We start from the raw sequence: 24,906 nt of genomic DNA on the forward strand, positions 1-24,906 counted from the left end.
GTCTTTCCCTTCTGATGTGCAACACTGTGGTTCCCAAAGCTGCTCCGCTGCTAATCGCTCCCTGGGCTGCTGTTAGTAATGCAGCAAAGTGGTGCATTTAAGTCTTTAGAAGAGCATCCTCCCCAGGTCTCCTCTGCATCACCTCCTCTCTTTCACCTCCTCTTTTGTTTGTTCCCTCTGCAATTCTGGTCCTCCACCGTTAAGCTGCATTCTGGCATTTGCTGGGTTCCTCTCTCCCTGTGTGACACTGCATCACACTCCGAAAGAGGCTACGTCAAAAGCACACACTGTCCTTCCTCAGCACCCCCACCTTCCTTTCTTGCATCTGCTTTCCTCAGCATCCCCCCCCCCCCGTTCAGTACCTTGGGAATGGTAGATTCCCACCTCCACCACCAGAAGGGAGATGAGATCTAGATGTTGCTGGAATGTAAGAGCATCACCAGACCAGGCTGCAGAGGTTGAAGCGACACGCCAGGGAAAGAGCCAGCAAATCGTACGTAGCCAGTCAGCTGCTGAGCAGAGGGGAGAAAAATAGCTCTCCTCGCTCTCGCTTCCTGCGAAGTACTATTCTCTCAAGCAGAAGGAACATCACTCCATAGGAAAACATGACGCAGGGAAAGGTAGGTGGGGAGCAGGACCAAATATACCTTGCTCAATTCTAATAATCAATGTAGATGCTTGGCAGAATTAAGTGTTGTGTAAGGAGAAATGCAATTGTGGTGCAGAATTAATTCAACCTCACCATCTTTGTGTTTTTGTGGATGAGAGCAAATCGTCCATCTGCTTGTTCTCTGCAGCAAATCCCTGTTGCGAAAGAGAAAAAGCGGGGGGTGGGGGAAATGTGGGAAGAGGCTTATCGCATGTCACCGAAGGGCTAGTGACAGGATTGCTGTCAATCACCTCAACTTATCCCATATAATCCCCCCCCCCGGGATTTGCGTTCCTGCCAGCCCTTTAAAAGCATTCTTGAAACCTTGCAAGAATAAGAAATCCTGTTCTTACTCATTGCAGGAGGTTGAACTGAAGGAGATTAAATTCCATCCATCACACACACACCCGGGCCTGGCCTCCCCAACCCCCCCTTTAAGAAATCAGTTGCCATGTAAAAGCAGCATAGAGGGGCTTTAAATACATGTTTTAGTTTTTAGCCCCCTGTAGCTGTTAGAACCCCTGGCTGCTGGCTATGATGCAAGCAACAAATCTATGGTGGTTCAATTTTGGATGCTGCTGCGATAGCTTATGTTGTGTGTTCCGTAATTCTGGGTCTCACCTGTGCACAAAGGGAGTTATGTAATAGGGATGAATTATCCCAAATGCTCCCTTGCTTGTGAAACTGGAATTGGCCAGCAGGGTGTTGATGTCATGCATCTGTGCCTATACTAGAGGATACGTATGGAATGCTAAATTTCTTGCACAAAGCTGGACCGAAGAAATCTCCTTCGCAAAGGTCCCCTCCCCTTCTGCCCCCCCTCACCCCCCTCACCATCTAGGCACTTGCTCCTTTTGAAGTGGGTCATCTCAATCCAGATGGCACCACACTGACGCAACTCCCAGACAACTCCACACACCTCTGATTCATTTTGACACTGCTGCTGATTGGCTCAGATTGTTCAGCTGCCATGTGTTGAGTTGTTATAATTATAGAAAGCTTTTGTGGGGTGGCTGCGCTGCAAGGTGGGTCTTGCTGCTGTGAAACAGCCTGGATTTCATCTGTTGTTGTTGTTGTTTAGTCGTTTAGTCGTGTCCGACTCTTCGTCATTTCCATCATTCTGCCTGGAAACTGAGGTCCAGCACCGAGGGCCTTCTGGCAGTTCCCTCGTTGCGAGAAGCCAAGTTGCAGGGAACTAGGCAGAGGGCCTTCTCGGTGGTGGCGCCTGCCCTGTGGAACGCCCTCCCAACAGATGTCAAAGAGGAAAACAACTACCAGACTTTTAGAAGACATCTGAAGGCAGCCCTGTTCAGGGCGGCTTTTAATGTTTAAAAGATTACTGTGTTTTATTTTTCTGTTGGAAGCCGCCCAGAGTGCCTGGGGAAACCCAGCCAGATGGGCGGGGGTATAAATAATAAATTATTATTATTATTATTATTATTATTATTATTATTATTATTATTATTATTATTACAACAGGGTTAGGGATGCCAAATTGAGTGTCAGGCTGCACTGGGACCTAAACCCTGCTGAAGTCAATGGGGCTTATATTGAATCTGTTATTCAAGATAGTGGTGTCAAGTGATACTGGATCACAATGTATTGCTTCTGTTGTTTTAAGTATTTTAACTGCTGTGGGACATTAGGGAGGATTTGGGTTTTTTGTTCAAGCCACAGAAGCAGAGGCATAATTTGTAATGCTATGGGAGCAGCAGGCTGGATTACCCTGCAGTCTACAGGAGGGGTGGGGAACCTTTGGCCCACCAGATGCTGCTGAACTACAACTCCATCAAACCCAGCCAACGTGGGCAATGGAAAGGGATGATGGGAGCTGCAGTTCGGCAACATCTGGAGGGCCCCAGGTTCCCCACCTCTGGTCTACAGATTGAACCTCCTTGATGGCAAGGCTGAGCTTAACGGTAAAGGTAAAGGGACCCCTGACCGTTAGGTCCAGTCATGGACGACTCTGGGTTGTGGCGCTCATCTCGCTTTACTGGCCAAGGGAGCTGGCGTACAGCTTCCGGGCCATGTGGCCAGCATGACTAAGTCGCTTCTGGCGAACCAGAGCAATGCACGGAAATGCCATTTACCTTCCTGCCAGAGCAGGACCTATTTATCTACTTGCACTTCGTGCTTTTGAACTGCTAGGTTGGCAGGAGCTGGGACCGAGCAACGGGAGCTCACCACGTTGCGGGGATTCGAACTGCCGACCTTCCGATCGGCAAGCCCTAGGCTCTGTGGTTTAACCCACAACGCCACCCGTGTCCAAAAGGCTGAGCTTACAATCTCACAAAAAGCCAGTGGATCAGTCAAGGGGCATGGGTAGGCAAACTAAGGCCCGGGGGTCAGATCTGGCCTTCTAAAACTGGCCCATGGACGGTCCAGGAATTAGCATGTTTTTACATGAGTAGAATGTGTCCTTTTATTTAAAATGCATCTCTGGGTTATTTGTGGGGCCTGCCTGGTGTTTTTTACATGAGTAGAATGTGTGCTTTTATTTAAAAGTAGCTGGCCCTGCCACGCGTTGCTGTGGGTTTTTGTGTTAAATGGAGCTTTTTCTGTTAAATGGACATTCAGAGTCTGCCTTCAGAGTCCCCTCACCTTCAGAGTCCCCCTTCATTTTGTATAGAATCATCCCCCCCCATACGCGTGTTCTGTAAATTTTTGCCCTGCCCCAACCCAGACTCCCCTACACACGCGTGTTTTGTGAAATCCCCCCACCCCACCCCAACAAATTTATCCTACCCAAAGGCACGGCCCTGTAATAGGCCCATATTCAGTTTGTTGTTGCCTGTGGTCTAGTCAGTTCTCCCGGCTGGGCAATGCTGCGGCCTAGTCAGTTCTCCCGGCTGGGCAATGGTGCGGCCTAGTCAGTTTTCCCGGCTGGGCAATGCTGCAGCCTAGTCAGTTCTCTTGGCTGGGCAATGCTGCGGCCTATTCAGTCTGCTGGGCAATGCTGGGCCTTGTTTTCAGTTGGTTGCTGTGGAATTTTGTGATGTCACCGATTGTCTGCAGCCAATGGAGACACTGCTTCTCCATTCTTTTTCCCAGCATGCACTTTCGGCTGAGTGGTGTGTTCTGGAACAGGGTTTTTTGGGGGGGGGTTAACAGGTGCAGGTGTGACATCTGTCTTAGGTAACTTTCTAAGGTCCTTCAGACATTGGCATGTGATGTTGTGTCAAAATTTGAATGCAATCGGTCAAGCGGTTTCGGTGAAAAGTGGACACCCACCCACATGCCCTTTTTACATTTTTATCTATATAGGTGCATTTCTGGGTTATTTGTGGGGCATAGGAATTCGTTCATTTTTTTCTTCTTCAAAATATAGTCCAGCCCCCCACAAGGTCTGAGGGACAGTGGTCTGGCCCCCTGCTGAAACCGTTTGCTGACCGCTTGTCTAAGGAAATGAACACATCTACAAAACAAAATGGAATACGACAACTGTGAGATGTCATTGGACTACAACTTCCATCAGCCACAGCCAAGGATGATGGGAGTTGTTGTCCAGCAACATTTGGAGGACCACAGCCCCACCCTTGATATACATGAGGAAACAATGGCTTTCATGAAAAACATAATGCGGAACCTTTTGCTATAACCCTACTAGTTCCTCTTTTGCTTCTTTAAAAGCACCACAAACTTGAGCTTCCGGGTTAAGGGTCAGGGACTGGCTGGATGATGAAGAGTGATGGTCCCTTGGCCATGCATCTCCTTAAAAAAATACTGGAACTGGAACTTTTTAAATGTTCCATTTCCTATTTTGCTCTGCAGCTCTCCGTGAATAACAAGCCTGCAAACTCTGAAGGGCAGCAGGCAGATGCAGACAAAAAGGACAACACAAACGTCACATCAGCTCCTCCAACATATGAAGAGGCGACCTCAGCAGAAGGATTGAAATCAGGGGCATTCCCTCCACCTCTGAACGTTCCTCTCCATCCAGCTTGGGCATATGTGGATCCCAGTGAGTTTGTGCTCTCTCTCTCTCTCTCATATACATATATCCAAAATTTAGAATCCAATCCTATGAACTTAACCAGACTTACCTTTGAGTAGATACACATAGTCTTGCACTGTTATTGACATCTTACCCTGCATGAGCATTTGAGCATTTGTGGTGTCATTATGCAGTTATATGCAATGATTTATTTATAAAAATATTCATATCCACCTATCTATATTTAATTAAAATGTCTGCATTAATTCATAGCTTTGTGGATAGGTTGAGAGCTCCTCCACTGCTACCTTTGTGGAAACTCTATAAATTATACACTAGTTGTTAGGAGAACTGGGAGATTTGATTTCTCACAGCTCTGTATAAACTTGCCATTCTCTCTTGTTTCCCTGACTGAGGAGTCGAGAAGGCACAGTTTAATATCCTGTTCATATTTTGCTCGTCATTTCCTGGATTTTATAAATTCTACAGACACTCTCCTTTGCTCAGTAAACATATATGTTCTTTTTTATTGCACTATTCATTTCATAAATGTGTATTTATATGGAAAATCGTCGTGGTCATGTGCTTGCTGAAACATTATACTCAAACCAATTTAGGTTTTAAATGTTTTAAATGTTTACAGTGAACATGACTTTGTGTTTGAAAGCTTGAAATCCTCATTGTGCGAATGTATTCCTGCCATGAAAAGAAAAATAATGAATGTCCAGTTTTAAAATTCCCTGCACAGTACAAAGGGGATTGAGTAGTATCTAGGAAAGCACAACAAGCTATAAATCAACACAACTTGTTGGTGGTAGTAGTGGGGGAGAAAAGTACATTTAAATTTAATTTTGGTTTGAAAACAAAGATTTAGGGGGTGGATTGTAAGTAAAAATGAGCAGTCAAATCCAGATGGTTTTCCCCAGTTTGACAAAGGGACTCTGACTACCTGAAGAGCCCAGATCATATCCACAGGTAACAAGAGATCATTTCTTTCCTTGTGAAAAAGCAAGAATGAGTGCTTCATTCCACTGGTTTTTGAAATCCACAATAGGAAACAGATTAAGGTGGAAAGCCTAACCTCCACTTACCTGGGGGTATGCCTCATTGAAGTTTTCGGATTTACTTCTGAGTAGAACATGGTTAGGATTGCAGTCAATGCATATAGGCCCCCTCTAGCAACAAACACTTCAGAAATTTAAAAAGCAGAGAGGCATCTATTGGGACACTGGCAATTCTACATCAATGATATGCAAATAATGTATCTTGCAAAGCAATTTATGCATCTATGTATGTATCATGTGAGCATGTTTAAAAAATACTTTCAGTTTCATGAGCTAAGATGAAAAGCATTTATAGCAGGCTTCCTCAGCCTTGGCCCTCCAGATGTTTTTGGCCTACAACTCCCATGATCCCTAGCTAGCAGGACCAGTGGTCAGGAATGATGGGAATTGTAGTCTCAAAACATTTGGAGAGCCGAGGTTGAGGAAGCCTGATTTATAGCAAGAGTCCATGCTGCAATAGGGCTTGAATGGGTGGACAGAAGAAAATCAGTTTGATCGTCCGTTTTCAATGGATTCCTTGGACATCCCTAACCATGCCCCAAGAAATTCCCAGTGAGGAAGCAAAGGCCCCAGAGGATGGGTGAGTTCACCTGCCACCTGAAGGTTCCAGTCCTGTGCCATCACAATGATGTCACCAAGGAGGGCCACACATCCTTTCAGAATGGTTACTCTCACATTGATCTTCACATCTGCTTCTGGGTGCTGGAGCCTTCAGAGGACAATGAACGTTTTTTTGCTACGTAAAAGCGGCAATAAGATGAATACGCTGGAGAAATATAGTAAATGCGAATTTTCAGCTACTTAATTTATAGATTAGATCTTAATGTTCAAATGGGTGTTGGGAGTTTAATACAAGGTCCAACTGAGTGAACTATGAAAAGGTCTCAGTGAACGCTGTGTTTGTTTCAGGTGCTTATTCATTCATTGAGTCATTACCCCGCCCCCCCATCACACTAAGGTCCCAGGCTGGGTTACAACACAACAGTAAAGCACCGTATTAAAACCAGCTTTAAACAATTTACAGTCACAAAAGTTATGTGGCGGTGGGTCCCAGGATGGGAGTGTCATTTGACTGTCTGAGTTCTTAATATGAACACCCTGATTCCACAGGAGTTTGCTGCATAAAGCTTGCAGTACAGTGGTAGGATCTAGTTACTAGCAAACCTGGAGTTAGGGTTGAATGCCGGGTGATAACTCAGAAAAGCAAAGATATATTATTCACTTTTATCACACGTCTCACAATCTGGGCTCCCCCTCCCAAAGCACTCATTCTGGGTGGCATACAGTAGCCAGCATTAAGCCACTCCAACGTTTCCAACACAAGAGCTGGAACAAGGCATTTGGCTGTAAAATGATGTAGAACCATCATAATGTTAATAATCCGAATAATCCAAATGCTGCTGCTATTTTTGGTATCCCCAAATCAGGTGACTGAGATGGGCTGCCTCACTCTGCCTAATGCTAGGGGTGGCTTTGAGTAGCATTGTGATTAATGAATATTTTGTTTTGCTATGGTCGGTTGGAAATCTAATGGACATAATGTTTTTTTTATTTGACATGTTCTAATCTTCTTCCTTTGTCCATGTAAACCACTGGGCCAGTAAGATACAATCTAAATTAATTCCCTTATGAATACACAGTGGAAGTGGGGAACAGGTTTAAGGATTTAGATTTGGTGGACAGAGTGCCTGAAGAACTATGGATGGAGGCTTGTAACATTATACAGGAGGCAGCAACAAAAACCATCCCAATGAAAAGGAAATGCAAGAAAGGAAAGTGGCTGTCCAATGAGGCCTTACAAATAGCGAGGGAGAGAAGGCAGGCGAAATACGAGGGAGACAGTGAAAGATACAGGAAATTGAATGCAGATTTCCAAAAAATAGCAAGGAGAGACAAGAGGGCCTTCTTAAACGAGCAATATACAGAAATAGAGGAAAACAACAGAATGGGAAAAACCAGAGAAAATTGGAGATATGAAAGGAACATTTCGTACAAAGATTACCATAATAAAGGACAAAAGTGGAAATGACCTAACAGAAGCAGAAGACATCAAGAAGAGGTGGCAAGAATACACAGAGGAATTATACCAGAAAGATATGGAGGTCTCGTACACCCCAGGTAGTGTGGTTGCTGACCTTGAGCCAGACATCTTGGAGAGTGAAGTCAAATGGGCCTTAGAAAGCATTTCTAATAACAAGGCCATTGGAAGTGATGATATTCCAGCTGAACTATTTAAAATTTTAAAGATGATGCTGTTAAGGGGCTCAATATGCCAGCAAGTTTGGAAAACTCAGCAGTGCCGAAAGAAGGGCAGTGCCAAAGAATGCTCCAGCTACCATACATTTGCACTCATTTCACACGCTGGCAAGGTTATGCTTAAAATTCTACAAGGCAGGCTTTAGCAGTATGTGGACCGAGAACTCCCAGAAGTGCAAGCTGGATTTCGAAGGGGCAGAGGAAGTAGAGACCAAATTGCAAACATGTGGTGGATTATGGAGAAAGCTAGAGAGTTCCAAAAAAACATCTACTTCTGCTTCATTGACTATGCAAAAGCATTTGACTGTGTCGACCACAGCAAACTATGGCAAGCTCTTAAAGAAATGGGAGTGCCTGATCACCTCATATGTCTCCTGAGAAATCTCTATGTGGGACAAGAAGATACCGTTAGAACTGGATATGGAATAACTTATTGGTTCCAGGCTGTATATTGTCTCTCTGCTTATTTAACTTATATGCAGAATTCATCATGCGAAAGGCTGGAATGGATGAATCCCAAGCCGGAATTAAGATTGCCGGAAGAAATATCAACAACCTCAGATATGCAGATGACACAACCTTGATGGTAGAAAGTGAGGAGGAATTAAAGAACCTTTTAATGAGGGTGAAAGAGGAGAGCGCAAAATATGGTCTGAAGCTCAACATCAAAAAAACTAAGATCATGGCCACTGGTCCCATCACCTCCTGGCAAACAGAAGGGGAAGAAATGGAGGCAGTGAGAGATTTTACTTTTTGGGGCTCCATGATCACTGTAGATGGTGACAGCAGTCATGAAATTAAAAGACGCCTGCTTCTTGGGAGAAAAGCAATGACAAACCTAGACAGCATCTTAAAAAGCACCTTGTAAGCACCTTGCCTACACAGGTCCGTATAGTTAAAGCTATGGTTTTCCCAGTAGTGATGTATGGAAGTGAGAGCTGGGACATAAAGAAGGCTGATCGCCGAAGAATTGATGCTTTTGAATTTTGGTGCTGGAGGAGACTCTTGAGCAGGGGTCCCCAGACTTACCGGGCTTTGGGCCGGTGCCCGCCGCGCCAATCATGCGGCGGGCCGGAGGGCAGGGGAGTGCATGCGCAGCGGGCCGGAGGGCAGGGGAGTGCATGCGCAGCGGGCCGGAGGGCGGGGGAGTGCGCGCCCGTGCGCATGCGCACACGCACTTACTGGCGCGCTTCCCGGTCGAAAGAAATCGCCTAAAATCGCTTGTGCGCATGCGTATGGGCCTCCCCCGACCCAGAAGTGCACCGGAAATGACCTCTTCTGGGTCGGGAGAGGCCCATACACATGCGCACAAAGGATTTTCGGCGATTTTTTTCCGATTTGGAAGATCGCCGCTGCGCTGCGCGCCGTAAGAGCGGACGGCGGCAGTGGGCGGCGGGGGTCGTCGCGGGCCGAATTGGGAGGCCAATTGGGCCGCATCCGGCCCCCGGGCCGTAGTCTGGGGCCCCTGCTCTTGAGAGTCCCATGGACTGCAAGAAGATCAAACCTATCCGTCAGGGGATTGTTGCAGCTACTCTCGAGTAAAGACGCTCCAGTCCGATCTGTCTTTTAAGGTCTTATCGTGCATATTATTTACAGTGCAGAGATAGCAGAAAACATGACCTTTGAGTCACTCGCAGAATCCGGCAATGGCGGCCTTCTGCTTTGGGGCCAGCATAATAGCTTGGGGACCCCGAAACACTGCCCCCTAAACCTGCGTTTGGGCGCGCGCCTCAACTCGGGTGCCAGAAGCAGCTGCGCTCCCTCTTCCACCTGTTGGCTAGGGCAGTGCAGGGGCTCTGACACATCGCTGAGCCCTCCTTCTTCCACTAGTTGACTGGGGCGGTGCAAGGGCTCAGATGCCTCACTGAGCCCTCCCTCTATCCTGCTCCATTCCTCATTCCCCCCGCCTGACCCGCTGCTACCGCTGTCACTGGGCGAAGTGCTGGTCAGGATGACAGGGGGAGGCTCCCTGTAGGAAGTCTCCCTGACACTATCCATTCTGAAGGAAATCAGCCCTGAGTGCTCACTGGAAGGACAGATCGTGAAGCTGAGGCTCCAATACTTTGGCCACCTCATGAGAAGAGAAGACTCCCTGGAAAAGACCCTGATGTTGGGAAAGATGGAGGGCACAAGGAGAAGGGGACGACAGAGGACGAGATGGTTGGACAGTGTTCTCGAAGCCACCAACATGAGTCTGACCAAACTGCAGGAGGCAGTGGAAGACAGGAGTGCCTGGCGTGCTCTGGTCCATGGGGTCACAAAGAGTTGGACACGACTAAACGACTAAACAACAACAACAATCTTCTTCCTGGGGGTTCCGGTTTCCGCCGGCAGGAATGGCGGACCTGTTTTCCATCCCTCTGACCTTCGTAAGGAATTTGGCGGTTGCTAGGGGAGTAAATGGCAACCCCCTACCCTCTCCGGGGGTTACGGAGAGGGGCCGCTGGCCCGCGATGCCCCCAGACCCACTCCGACTGTTTTTGGAGTGGGGGGAGCTTGGGCTGAAAAGCACTTACGAGGGCCAGGACTCCCGGACGCTAATCTGCATGGCGGGGATTTCCATGGTTAAAGAAGATAATTAGGCTTAAATCTATGGACATACTTCAGAAGGAGGGGAAGAAGCGCTGTTTACTGCTGAGAAATTTATGCTGCTGAGGGAGAGGAGTCAAAGGCTGTATTTCATCTGGAAGAAGGATTGATGGGGACGGAGCGATAAGGGGAGTGAGTTTTTTTTTTTTCTTCATATGAGTTACTTCGTACCTTCCCAGACGCGATGTCCTGGCTTGTTTGGAGTGAAAGAGAAGCAAAAGACTGTGTGAGTTGAACTTTATAAACTGTTGTTATTGAGCATATTTTTTAAAGATGTGGAGTTGCCGATGAGAAAAGCCCCCCTCTAGTTGGACGGAAGGAATCCCTGGACGCGTTCGGAGGATTTATGAGCTGTGACGCACTTTGAATTGGAGCAGCGACCTGAAGCTAAGTTCAGCTATAGGGCAAGGAGATCCATTAATTTACCAAGAGTCTATGGTTTGATGTTTGGGTCTTCTGCCTGGAAAAGCTGTAAATTTTATAAAGATCGTTAATCTGCATGGTTATGAGAGAAAACGAAAGTGATTTGAGCTTTTTAAGATGGCGCTGCTTCGTGTTGACGGCGCAACAGGGAGCTCCAGACTAAGAAGATTTATGGGGAGGCTGGACTGATTAACCCACACAGGAGAAAGAACATCTGTGAAACCTTGTTTGATATTTATCTCAGCAGCTGGGAAACAATCGGTTGAAAGTGGAAAACATCTATATGACTGTAAGGGAAAGATCTGGATTATTATGAACTTGGAGAGACGATTTGAACTTTAGAAAAAAGACGGCAGTGGACGGTTGCGAGGAATCCCCAATTTCTTGAAGCATGGGAACCCCAAAAAATTTTCTAGATGATTTGGCATAATATTTGGTTTGATTGATATATATGTGTATAATTTGAAATAATGAATGTGATATAATTGGTTTTAATTGGAAAATTAATAAATATATATTTTAAAAAAACACAATCTTCTTCCTGAACTATTGCAAGAGACCAAGAGGCCTGGTTTCAATATTTCCCCAAATTGATTCTGTCCGCAATGAACCCTATTTTGTGGCTTGATTAACTATAACCAAAATATCCTATCATTTTTGGAGGTCCCTTACAATTAGGACTGTATGGCAACTCTAGGAAGGGGGTAATAATGGGAGGGAATTCTGTATGATACTTCCTCAAAAACTGCATCTCTTGAACCTCTGTGACATTGGTGAAACATCCTTAGAGAGAGACTGCCCGCAAGCTTGAAAGGGTGGTTTAGAATTAATAAGCCCCTCAGCTCCTTATCTGCAGCTCCCTTAAGGCACTTAAACCTTGTTCATCTTTGCTTTCAGCCTGCTGCTTCACAACAGTTAAGTGTATCTGGAAATGAAGTTGGGCTTAGTAACAAAGAGCAGCAAGTTGCAATATCCTATATAAATTCACAGAGGGATTGCATCATGGGTTGTTGACCACTAAAAGCCTGTGCAATTAAAGAGCCCCTCATATTTACATGTTTGGCAATCCAGGCTCCCTCTCTCAAAAAATCTGGCATCTTTTATGGAAAAGAAGGGACCAAATGCCCAGTTACCTCCCTGCCAAAAGTAGGAGGCCCAGCCACACCCTCCCCTACCTACCGGAGTCCTTGCAAATCAACTTATGCTATGCAGAGCAGATCATGATGTACTACAAGCATAAAGGCAACCTACACATGAAATAAAACCATGTGGCCAATAGTTCCTAGATCACTACCACTTTAGACTGGTAGTGGGGACTGCATGTTTGAAGCTTCCTTGCAATTTAAGAGTCTTGATAGAAGTTCTGGACCAAATGATTCATACGGAAAGTTTGGTCCAGGCAGCAAGTGAACCACAGAAAGATGTAGCTCCAGGTAACAGCATCATGCCAGCAAAACTACAAGATAGCGTAGAGCAGGGCTGAGCAGAAGGTAGATTGCAAACTACTGGTATGGCTTACAGTATACCAGATGTATGGTATAATACTAAAGGTAAAGGTAAAGGGACCCCTGACCATTAGATCCAGTCGTGACCGACTCTGGGGTTGCGCGCTCATCTCGCATTATTGGCCGAGGGAGCCGGCGTATAGCTTCCAGGTCATGTGGCCAGCATGACAAAGCTGCTTCCGGCAAACCAGAGCAGCACATGGAAACACTGTTTACCTTCCCGCTGTAGCGGTTCCTATTTATCTACTTGCATTTTGACGTGCTTTCGAACTGCTAGGTTGGCAGGAGCAGGGACCAAGCAATGGGAGCTCACCCCGTCACAGGGATTCGAACCGCCGATCAGCAAGCCCTAGGCGCTGTGGTTTAACCACAGCGCCACCTGGGTCCCATGGTATAATACTACTACTGGTATTATTTCTGGATGGTTTGCAATAGATGGGCAAGGGTTTCCTACTCCCTTAGGGGGCTCAGAGGAAATGGTGTGGCGGTGGGGGGACTACAGCTGCCTCACTCTGCCTAATAATATTTTCAGTGTCTGCTGATCCATTTCTAAGTCCACTTCAAAGTCCTGTTGGTGATGGTGAATACCTTAAGGGGACTGGATATCTTAAGGGCTGCTGCTTCTGTTATGACTCCACCTGACTCCTAAACTGTCCAACACTTTATCTCGCACCTCTGGCTGAGAGGTATTACCTTTGGATAATACCAACTTGTGGAAATCCATGGCTTAAGACTATCCATTTACCTTCCTCTCTATCTGCCTGTTACTATTGTTGTTGTTGTTTAGTCGTTTAGTCGTGTCCGACTTCGTGATCCCATGGACCAGAGCACGCCAGGCACTCCTGTCTTCCGCTGCCTCCCGCAGTTTGGTCAAACTCATGTTTCTAGCTTCAAGAACACTTTTACTATTTTCTATTACAGTACTTTAAAAAAAACAGAGTAAAAACTAATTATTGGTTTGGTTTTGCTGTTACTCTTGCTGAACCACATTGGAGTTTGCTGGTGGCTGTTTTATTTGTAGTGCTTGAATCTGAATTGTTGTTGTTTTCAAATGATGACTTGTTGGCTATCTTGGAGTCCTGTATGGATGAAAACATGGGGGTAAAATTATTTGGCTAAGCTGCAGAGCAGGGAGAGCTAGTGTGGTGCCCTCCAGGTGTTTGAGGCCAGCAGAGCCAATGGTCAGGAATGATGAGAGCTATAGTCCAGCAATAACTGGAGAGCGTCATACTGGCTGCTTCGGCTACCTGGTTCAAATACAGAACTTCTGCACAACGCAGCAATAGAAAACAGAGTGAGCCTTGCACCAAACAAGCGATTCTTTCACCATTTTAAACCGAATAACATTGGAAGTTAGGCAATGCAGCAGCTTGAATTCAATGTTTTCATTGTGTGGTGGTGCTTTGGGTAAAGTACAAACTCTGTAAATGAAGCACACTGTTGTATCTTGGCCAAATTTGTCCCTGGCGGGGATAGAGTTGTCATAATAGGTGATGTCAAGACAGTATAGTCTGAGACAATTAAACCAAGCTGAGGGATTTCTTCTGCATTAGGAGGAAAGGAGAAATATTCCCTGGGAGACCCACCTCATATGCTCACAAGAAGACTTAATGCTCGGTAATATGAAAAGCCTCGGTCCCACAGCTGAAAGATAAAGGGATAACCTTGAGCCTTAATTGCAATATCGATATAGCCCATGATATCTATAGACACATATTATTTTGTAGCAAAATGTCTGTCATGATTGGCTATGGTGGAGAAGAGGGAACTGTACTGCAGCCTTCCCTGGAGGCAATAAAATGTATCTCTGTATTTTCTGCACACATATATGTATTGTTACCCACCATCACGTGGGGCCCCTTTCAGTGGAGAAGGGATTTCAAAGGTACAATCACTGGAATGCCTAATTTTATCAACCTGCCCATGTATTTAGAGCAGGTTCTTCTCCAGCTATACGCGGAATACAGTATGTATATAAAAAAGACAGGCCCTTTGCTGTGGTGGAATTTCAGCTATGGGATGCTGTCCTGTGGCAGGTATGCCTAGCATCAGTTCTATATTCTGTTTGACACCTTTAAAAAATAAATAAACCTTAAAAGACATTTCTAAATATGGTTGAGTTTTTGGTCCTCTCAATTTTATTATGATTTTGTAGAATTTTTTTTTTAGTTCATTTACACCATTTTAATACCGCACTGCATATTTCAAGTGTTCATCTATACTATTCTGTAATCTACTTTTGGATGAAGGCATGGTTTATACATTCTTAAAATTAATAAGTATGTATTTTATTTTATTTTCCAATTCCCCCCCCCATTATTTTAAAAAGAGATACAGTGGTACCTCTGTTTATGAACACAATTGGTTCCGGAAGTCTGTTCATAAACTGAAGCGTTCTTAAACTGAAGCGAACTTTCCCATTGAAAGTAATGGAAAGTGGATTAATCCGTTCCAGATGGGTCTGCGGAGTACTCAACCTGAAGCGTACTTAACCCAAAGCATGGGTGTAATTGGTTCTGGAAGTCTGTTCATAAACTGAAGCGTTCATAAACTGAAACGAACGTACCCATTGAAAGTAATGGAAAGTGAATTAATCCGTTCCAGATGGGTCCGCGGCGTTCGTAAACCGAAAACTCGTAAACCGAGGTGTTCATAAACCGAGGTTCCACTGAATTGGGGTCATGGTGAATGAAAACGTTCGGTGAAAATATCAACTCAGCTCAATATATGAGGGTGATAAAATAGGCAACTTCCATGCTGGATGTTAGTAGGAAAGGGTTTGAAAATAAAACGAACCAGTATCACAATGGCACCATATAAATCTATGGTTCGGTCACTTTTGGAATACAGTGTACAGGTCATGCCATCTCAGAAAGGATTATTGTAAAGTTGGAAATGGGCAGGAAAGGGGTGAAGGACCTTCCTTATTAAAAAGACTAAAGTGTGTATTGTTTTCAGTTTAGGGGGGGAAATCACAAGGGTTACATGGTAGAGGTTTGATACAGTGTAACAACACTGAATAGGTGTTGGTATCTTGTAGTTATATTTCTTCAAAATCTTTAAATGTGGGTTTCCTTAACAATTATCCCAGGGATAACAGCAAATCAGAATGTTTATTCGAGGAACAATGGAAAATTCACATTAAATCAAAGTCTGAGACAAATGAGATTCGAGCTAATGATCTCCTGAGTCCATTCCCACAAAGGATAGGGGAGAAATCTAATCCAGTTCACATTAAAAAGCACAATTAGCTAATTCACACTTTCTCAAAACAACACACAAACCAAAGCAGAGCCTGCCTTCAAAATTCGCACTTCTCTGAATTTTGCAGTGCAGTTGTCCAGCTAAGTAATGTATACAAAAAAGCATGCACTAGTGTAAAGTAAACAGCCACACACCCATACCAAGCACATTTTGTTCAGAACTGGAAAGTCCTGTGAAATGTCCTCTTTCTTGGGACATTCATATGATCCTGAGAGTACAAAGTTTACGTGGGCTCCCCAAGCCCTGGGGCCGTTTGATCCTTCTTTGCGTTTCTTTGGCTAGAACTGGAGCATGCAATTTGCATTGTTTTGCTGGGTTTGCTACTTCCCCCCTCCCCTTATAGCTTTGATATATGATGCTGTCACCTGTGACATCTTTTTAAACTGTTCATCTTGAAGATGGTAACTTTCCATTCACTTCACCCTCAAAAGGGAATCAAATGTTGGCCTTTCCCCCCAGCCTGCAAAGAATTTGTTTTGTTCCCCATTATCCAAAGCTACAATCTAACCAAATACTCCAGCTTAATACAGTGGCACAGTTCACACCTCACACATGTTTTCTATTAACATGCTGATCTGGGCCACTTTGCTTACAAACCATGACCTCTAGCCTAGCATCACGTCTAAAGCTAGAAATGTGGCTTGTTTTGCTCAACGAAGAACAAAGTATTGTCTTCCAAGACACGTTTGGCAAAACGTGGGTAGATAGGTCTTTATCTGATATACTGATACAGAATCAATGAAATATACAAGTCTCATTCAATGTTGCTGGTTAAAGCCAGGGAACATAAATGTTAACCATTTTATAATGAAATTCCTTCCAGTAGCACCTTAGAGCCCAACTAAGTTTGTCATTGGTATGAGCACGAAAGCTCATACCAATGACAAACTTAGTTGGTCTCTAAGGCGGTACTGGAAGGAATTTTTTTATTTTGTTTCAACTACATCAGATCAACATGGCTACCTACCTATAACATTTTATAATGGTTAATATTAACCATTTTATAATGTCTGAAGAAAGCTTATGTATCAACATAGCTGCCAAGTTTTCCCCTTTCTCGTGAGGAAGCCTATTCAGCATAAGGGAATTTCCCTTAAAATAAGGGAGAACTTGGCAGCTATGTGTATCAACAAGATGTAAGTTTGGGGGGTTTGTTTATTTTTTGTTTTGTTTTGCAAAGGCCTCTGGTTTTATGCAATAAAGTTCATTCATACCTGCTCCTTTTTGTGTGGTAGAACATTTTAAAAAAGGTAAAGGACCCCTGACAGATAAGTTCAGTTGTGAACGACTCTGGGGTTGCAGCGCTCATCTTGCTTTTCTGGCCGAGGGAGCCGACGTTTATCCGCAGACAGTTTTTCCGGGTCATGTGGCGAAACCAGAGCAGTGCACGGAAACGCCATTTACCTTCCCGACGGAGCGCTACCTACTTGCACTTTGATGTGCTTTCAAACTGCTGGGTTCGCAGGAGCTCGCATTGTGTTTTTGTTAATGGCAGTTGAATATGCAAATACTGACCTGTCGTAGAAAACATTGTCTGACTTGCTGCAAACTTTGGGGAAACCAGTGACAGAGTGTGCTAGTGGTGTTAACATGCCTGGAAGATTTTGTGTTGCTTTGAAGAGACATGTGCCCTACTTGGACCCCAGGAGAGCAGAGGGGCAAAATTTGACATGTCTTGCTTTCCATCCTTTTCAGGCTCCAGTCCCAACTATGGCAGTGGATTTTCGGGGGACACTGAGACACTCACAACTTTCAGCTGGGATGACCGCAGTGTACGCAGGGTGTTCATTAGGAAGGTAATGTCTGAAACAGTCAACCTTCCTCCATACTGTATGGAAGAAGGGTGTCCAACATGCTTCTTGCTCCAGGCTCACTTAACCAGTTTGCCTCCCTATCCAGTTACATGTGGGATGGGGGTGGAGACCTATGGGTGTGATCCCATATAGGCCACAGGACTTTGTGTTTGTGTCACTGGTGTGTGTATGTGTGTTTTGTGAACATAGCTAATGGACAGGGCTATGCAGATTGCTTTGATTCTTAATGGCTCACATCCCACAAGGAAGGATTGTGTCAAACTATGGGCTGAATTCAACTAAGTTGTTGCACTATTGGAAACCAGCACAATTAGGCCCGCTCTTGCAGCAGGATTTGGCCCCTCCCTGTGCAATTGCTCAGGAGGTTTAGGAGAACCTCCACAATGGGCGGGGGGGGGGGGAGGAAGAGGGAAAATCATTTTTTCACTGATGGAACAATTGCCTTAGCACAGTGTTGAATTCTACCTTTTGTTTCTAAGCACCTTTCCCCCCCAATTTTAGGTTTACAGCATCCTTTTGCTTCAGCTTCTTGTTACAGTTGCCATTGTGGCCCTCTTCACCTTCTGGTAAGTCTCTGGCCCACCAAGAAGCCTTTTGGTTTAGGTGCCTTTTCTGCTTTGGCTAATGTTTCCTAATGGTAGTACTGCTCCTGTATTATTTCTTCCTGTGCATGGGGAATAAAAGGAGCAAACTATGCACGACTTTCTGACTTGGGGACTGTCCTGCAAATGTCTAAATCCGTGGACTTGCATTCAAGCTGACCCACTTGATTAATGATATATTATTTGTTTGGTTTTTTTGCTGTGTGTCTGGAGCCTTAAACAGAATGAAAGCAAACTACAGGAAGTTATTAATAGCTTCCCTCAAAATTTCTGGGATATTTTAACCAAAGAGGAGCATCCACATTGGCCTTGAACATTGCTTTCAGTAGCAGTCAATGTAGTGCCCACCATATGCTGTCGGACTCCAGCTCCCATTTGCCCCTTCCAGCATAACTAATTGCAAAGGATGATGGGAGTTGCAGTTCACATTTGGAGGGTACCATCTTGGCTACCCATGCTCTAGGTGAGAATTGGTACCACCTAGAGATGGATGGATCTGTCAGTTTCTGGTTCTCTCAAGTTCTCATTTCTCCAATCATAAATTCACATTATTCCTAATAGACCTATTTTCGTATGCAGTTTTGACTAAGGTACATATTTTCTGCAGGCAATTTCTCCTAATATAATGCATTTTTGTATGTTATTTTCACGAACATATTCATTTTTGTGCACATTTCCCCAGAATATATGCCTTCTCTTTTGTAAACATTGGGTGCTTGGAGACCTGCACTGCAAATTTTGCCTAAGTGCAAATTTTAAAGGGCGACTTGCTTCTCTTATTGTTTCAGAAAGTGTGGATTTGATCAATTTGGCTCTATATGCAAACTGAATTGAATTGCTTCTCCATCCTTAGTGGCAGCTCCATTCAAAAGCTATGTGTTCCACCAATATGTAGCAAGAATGACGGGAATCTCGTCCATTAGATTCTGTATAATTTGTTGAAAACATTCATAGTCTGTCTTTCTACATGCTCAAGCTGGCTCACAAAACTAAGATGAAATAAAACATGAAAGATGGGTGGGTTTCCTTTGTGCTTTTGTGAAGGGAGCACCCCTGGCCTTCATACCACACTGGTCGGGGCCCATGTGGTGGGGTGATGTAGCTGCCTCAGGTGGCCAAAACCCAAGAGGTGGTGCCTCCATGAGTGCTTCCCTGCCTCTGCCACTGCCATTGGTGCTGGCCATAGCTGCCAAGTCTCCCGTATTCCTCGGGAAACCCCCGTTTTTCCAGCTGTTCCCAGCTGAAAAAATGGATTTTTTTGTTTCCCCCCGGTTTATTCTGGCGCGGCGGCCATTTTGGAACTGGGCGGAGCATGCTCAGAAGCGACTTTTGATGCTGCTTTGCCCAGTTCCAAAATGGCTGCAGCACGACTTCTGGTGCGGCGGCCATTTTGGAACAGGGCAGAGCAGCATCAAAAGTAGCTTCTGAGCATGCTCCGCCCAGTTCCAAAATGGTGGCAGCGCTACTTCCGGTCCAGTCCCTTATTTCTCAGGCCGGAACTTGGCAGCTATGGTGCTGGCTTCTGGTGAGATCTTGCTGAAATCTCACGAGATCTTGTGGAGCGCATGAGATCCCCCTGGAAAATGCTGCCACTGCTTCACGGGCACTGCTGTACCACCCTGGTAAGGGAGGCTTCAGAGGTAGGGTGGGGTGACAGTGTAGTGGCACATTCCCCTTTTGTCTCAGGCAGCCCTGGGTGTGATACTTGGAGACCACCCTCTCTCTGTCCCTAGCAGCTGTATCTTGAAGAAGAAAACATTTGGATTCTGCAACGCAGTCTGGTGCATTTTTATTCCTAGCCTCGGTTTTCAGCGGCCACCTGCCTGATGCTCAAATAGCAGAGGTGGTGGATGCAAAGGCTTACCTGCATCAAATTGCATGTCACATGAATAATACATTGGTATCGCTCGAGACCTTTCAAGCCATTTAATCACCTGGCTACCAAGCCAACAGCCATTTCCCTGGAGTAGAATAAAGCAAATAAATTGATGGCATTATGCTGATTGTGATGCCCTCCTTCAATTATTTTTGAGGCTGTGTGGAAACTGAGAGCATTGACCCCACCCCACCCCGTTCCTCAAACACTGGGTGGTTTGCTGTTTGCGGGGCCTTTGCTCAGTAAGTACATGAAGCATTTATTTTCCACGAATAGCTGCATGGAAAAAATGCCTCAGAATAAGCCCCTCCCGGAACTGTCGATAGACCATTCCTTTGCACTGATGCTGGGGTATGTGACCCAGTTTTCCAGTGCCAACACAGCAGCAGCCTGTTACACAAGATACTAAGAACATTCTGAGTAGACCCAGATCTGATATAGACTCGGCAACAGAGTGACCTGCTTTTTTTGCTTCGTTTGTTGGCCAACCTTCCTGAGATCACATGGCAGCAGTGGGTGTGGCTAATCACATACTCATAAAACTGCGTTTATGCATGTACACACAGTCAGATACACACCCAGGACCCCTTTTCGGGTAATCCATGCAGATCACCCGATATTGCAACCTCTCTGCTCATCAGATGATTGATCTGATGACTGGAAAGTTCCCATCAGGGTGCTGAGCTCCACCCAGCCCAGCACTGTGTCTACCTTTTTTTGTTTTGTTTCGTTTTAACTGTTTCTAACACTGAATTCTGGGGACCCAGGTGGCACTGTGGGCTAAACCCACAAGGCCAAAAACCTAAGAGTTAAGTTGTTAAACCTTGCACCTCGTTGAAACTGGGTAGATCTCCTGCTAGTGTTCTTGCATGTGGCTTGTGATTCTTTAAGAGCATGACAATAAAACAGTACTATCTTCAGGGCTATCTATAGGACCCAGGTGGCGCTGTGGGTTAAACCACTGAGCCAAGGGCTTGCTGATCAGAAGGTCGGCGGTTCGAATCCCTGTGACGGGGTGAGCTCCCGTTGCTTGGTCCCAGCTCCTGCCAACCTAGCAGTTCGAAAGCACGTCAAAATGCAAGTAGATAAATAGGAACTGCTACAGCGGGAAGGTAAACGGCATTTCCATGTGCTGCTCTGGTTTGCCAGAAGCGGCTTTGTCATGCTGGCCACATGACCTGGAAGCTATACACCGGCTCCCTCGGCCAGTAATGCGAGATGAGCGTGCAACCCCTGAGTTGGTCACGACTGGACCTAATGGTCAGGGGTCCCTTTACCTTTACCTTTAACACTGAATTCTAAATTTTTGTAACCTGCCCTGAGATCTGCTGGTGAAGGATGGATAATACATCTAACAATGACAACTTTTTAAAATCTGATACTAAAATTGGGGGGAGGGCCAAAAAAATTGCTGGGAAGAAGGTGGTGGATCAGGCTCCCTCTAGTTGTCCATATTATACACCGGTGTCAAGATTTAGCAGCAGAGGACACAGTCTTACAGCCAGAGTGTGGATGGGGAGGAGAGAGAGGCAAGAGGCAATGGTTGGGTGGAGGGTGTTTGGCTTGGTGTGTCTCCTACAGGCCATGGGCAAGCAGTTGAGATGCCAGGATCACAGATGCTCTGCTCTCTTTGAATTGCTCTCATGTGCCTTGTCTTTCTCTTTCTTTACTGCAGTGAACCAGTCCGAACATATATCCAAGCAAATCCAGCCTGGTACTGGGCTTCCTAGTAAGTACTGGCTTTATCTCAGAAATAAGCTTCATCTCTCTTTAAGTTCTTATTTAATAGATAAGGCAAGGTTTGTTATTTTGTAGGCCCAGTACAAGAGGCTATTTTTGGACAGGCAGGCTAACAACCCATAGGAAAACAAAAGCAACCTTAAAGAAAAGCTAAAGGGTAGAGTCCAGGGGCGTACCCAGGATCAAAACTAGGGGGGGGGGCATGATTGCTTGTGGGCGGGGCTATGGAGCCCAGGTGAAACTGACTCCGTCTACCTCGCAAGGTCATAGCGGGCTTGCCATAGAGGAGGCCGGGCACCTTTCGCTAAGGGGAAGCTGCTTGCCGGCAGGTGGGCTCGCGGTGCGTGCGCGCGGCACTGCCAGTGGGCTGGTCCTGCGTGTTGTTGCGGGGCGATTAGAAGACAGACGGCTGGCTGAGCGCGCCGAATTGCGCATTGTCGTCGTCGTTGCTGCTCAGGAAGCTCCAACCTATAATAACCCTGCACAAAATGACCCTATGGCTTCAGTGGCACTGGGGGTAGTCACACAGCCAGGGCCGTCTCGAGCAGGTTGGGTGCCCTGGCGCTGAGGCGCGGAAATCGCTCTGGCGCCCCCGCCCTCGCAGCGCGCAACACAGCTTCGGTGCGGCTTTGCCGTGCAGTGCCCCCCCTGCCGGCCTGGCGCCCTGGCACCCCGCACCACCGGGACTGCACCTAGAGCCGGGCCTGCACACAGCTGGGGCTCACCAAGTGAATGTGATGCTAGGCAGGAGAAAATGGAGCTTCATTTCATTTACAAATTCTCTAGAAAACCAAATACCCCTTCCAAAGGTTTATACTAACTTGTAGATCATTTCATTGGGAACATGTGTTGCAGATGTATACTGTTATTAGTTGTGGTATATGTATGGGACTGTTTTAGGAGGTCTTTGGGGAAATAAAATAAAGAGGAGCACTTCCAGCCCTTTTTGGCCAAAGGTGGGCAGAGTCAGGGGCGGAGCTTTCATTAAGCCCCATCCCATTTTAGTTGAGCACTGGAGATGAGGAGGAAACACCTTAGTGTGCAGTGGGAACGAGTACAGGAAGAGGAGGACCCTAGACATCTTTCCCTCTATGACTGAGTCCCTGGGGGGAAAGAGTTGGGAAACAGCGGACCTAGAAGCAGACCCCTGACCTACTGGTTTGGACCTACAATAAACAATGGTTTATTGAAACCCCAGAAGGCAGAGGGGTTCATCATTCCCTCCCCCCTCTCCATGATCAGCAAACAATGCAAAATAGCAGAGAAATGCAGGATCAGTGAGACAAAGTAAGGGAGATGGGGCAGGTGCACTGGCGGACGAAGGTGGGGATGGGTGGGGGCGGTCCGGCTCGGGTGCCGTCCCTGGGGGGGTGCCATGGCTGCCCCTGCCCTTGGGATGCTCAGTGCTTGCTAAGCACCCCAGGACGCTTGCTGCTTGCCGCACACACCCCTGGCATGTGCTATGCCCCCTCGGCTAGTGTGCCATGCCCCCTGGGACACGCGCCACACCCCCATGATGTGCGCCACACCCTCTGTGATCCGTGCCAGCCATGCCCCCAGATGTATGCTGCTCCCGGTGCCAAAGCAGGTAGGTTCGCCACTGTGGCAAGTGTGCACAGTTAATGCCAGCCTGGCTTTTCTTGGCACAGCACTAGAGAAGCAACAGGCAAGGTGTAACCAAGGATGGGTAGTTGGAAAGCACTGAAGAAAAGCTCTTTAGTTCAGAGGTTAATCACCTTAGAACATGAACACCATACAGGAAAGAGGAGTACCCCCTTCTGTGCAACATGGTTTGGTTTTATTCAATACGCACAATCCATTAAACGCGGCTTTTGCCCACCAAGAACACATGGAACACTGTGTAGCGACACTTTCAATTCATTACTTTATTGATGCTTGTGAAAATCTAGAGCTGGACAGAAGCCATATCTTACCTAGGTGCAAATCTGCACTCCGGAAGTGGAGGGTGGGAGGGAGTTTTATTTGGTGGTGTTGCTATGCAAATCTGCTTAGGTTTGCAAAATAAATAAAATACGTTGATGAAAGGGGTAGATGAAAGGAACGCTGTGGATGTAGCATATCTTGATTTCAGCAAGGCCTTTGACAAGGTGCCCCATGATATTCTTGTAAAGAAGCTAGTAAAATGCGGGCTAGACAATGCTACCTGGGTTAGACCTCACCTGGAGTACTGTATCCAGTTCTGGGCACCACAGTTCAAGAAGGATACTGACAAGCTGGAACGTGTCCAGAAGAGGGCAACCGAAATGGTAAAAGGCCTGGAAATGATGCCTTATGAGGAACGGCTTAGGGAGCTGGGCATGTTTAGCCTGGAGAAGAGAAGGTTAAGGGGTGATATGATAGCCATGTTCAAATATATTAAAGCATGCCATATAGAGGAGGGAGAAAGGTTGTTTTCTGCTGCTCCAGAGAAGCGGACACGGAGCAATGGATTCAAACTACAAGAAAGAAGATTCCACCTAAACATTAGGAAGAACCTCCTGACAGTAAGAGCTGTTCGACAGTGGAGTTTGCTGCCAAGGAGTGTGGTGGACTCTCCTTCTTTGGAAGTCTTTAAGCAGAGGCTTGACAGCCATCTGTCAGGAATGCTTTGATGGTGTTTCCTGCTTGGCAGGGGGTTGGACTGGATGGCCCTTGTGGTCTCTTCCAGCTCTATGATTCTCTGATTCTACATTTACATTAAAAAAGAACCAGGTTTAAATGCTTCCACCCCCTCCCCATGGCTATTTTTATTTCCCAGCCGGACAACATGCCTCAGCCTCACTGTTGCACATGTAAGTGGAACCTGTCTTCTCAGTCAGAAGCCATCTCCCCACCAGGTAGAAGGTGACATTACGACAAACAGTCTAGAGTTACACTCTACAGCCCTTTACATAATGGAAAAATACTTGGAGAAGTTTTCCTCTTGCACAGACTCTCTGAAGGTTGACCTCCTGTTCCCTATTCAATCAGTTGTCTGGAGTCACTAATAATTCTCCCCCCGGTTGAACTGGTTGGTTGTGTGGACCATTTCCCCCCCCCCTCCCATTAAGAAGGGTGTTTTCTGTTTCTCTTGTAGCCCTTAGCCCTCTGGGTTGTAGGCTGGGGTTCAAGGTGGAACTTGAGAGGCTTGAGCTAAAGTGCCAAGTAAGTCATAGATCCTCTTCTTCCTTCCTATTAGACCACAGATGGG

At 46.0% G+C, this 24,906-nt stretch overlaps 1 protein-coding gene across 1 annotated transcript in view; it reads left to right on the forward strand.

The window, feature by feature from the left end:
• The first annotated feature begins 416 nt into the window (after window positions 1–416).
• The window catches only part of FAIM2 (Fas apoptotic inhibitory molecule 2), a 44,678-nt gene continuing 20,188 nt past the window's right edge, over window positions 417–24,906 (forward strand). The window contains exons 1-5 of the mRNA XM_060272107.1: window positions 417–620; window positions 4,421–4,610; window positions 17,380–17,480; window positions 18,000–18,064; window positions 21,652–21,705. Coding sequence (XP_060128090.1) covers window positions 606–620; window positions 4,421–4,610; window positions 17,380–17,480; window positions 18,000–18,064; window positions 21,652–21,705 — 425 coding nt within the window. The 5' untranslated portion in view covers window positions 417–605. The remainder of the gene's footprint in view (window positions 621–4,420; window positions 4,611–17,379; window positions 17,481–17,999; window positions 18,065–21,651; window positions 21,706–24,906) is intronic.

Source organism: Zootoca vivipara, chromosome 2 (genome assembly GCF_963506605.1).
Source record: "Zootoca vivipara chromosome 2, rZooViv1.1, whole genome shotgun sequence".
Lineage (NCBI taxonomy): Eukaryota > Metazoa > Chordata > Lepidosauria > Squamata > Lacertidae > Zootoca > Zootoca vivipara.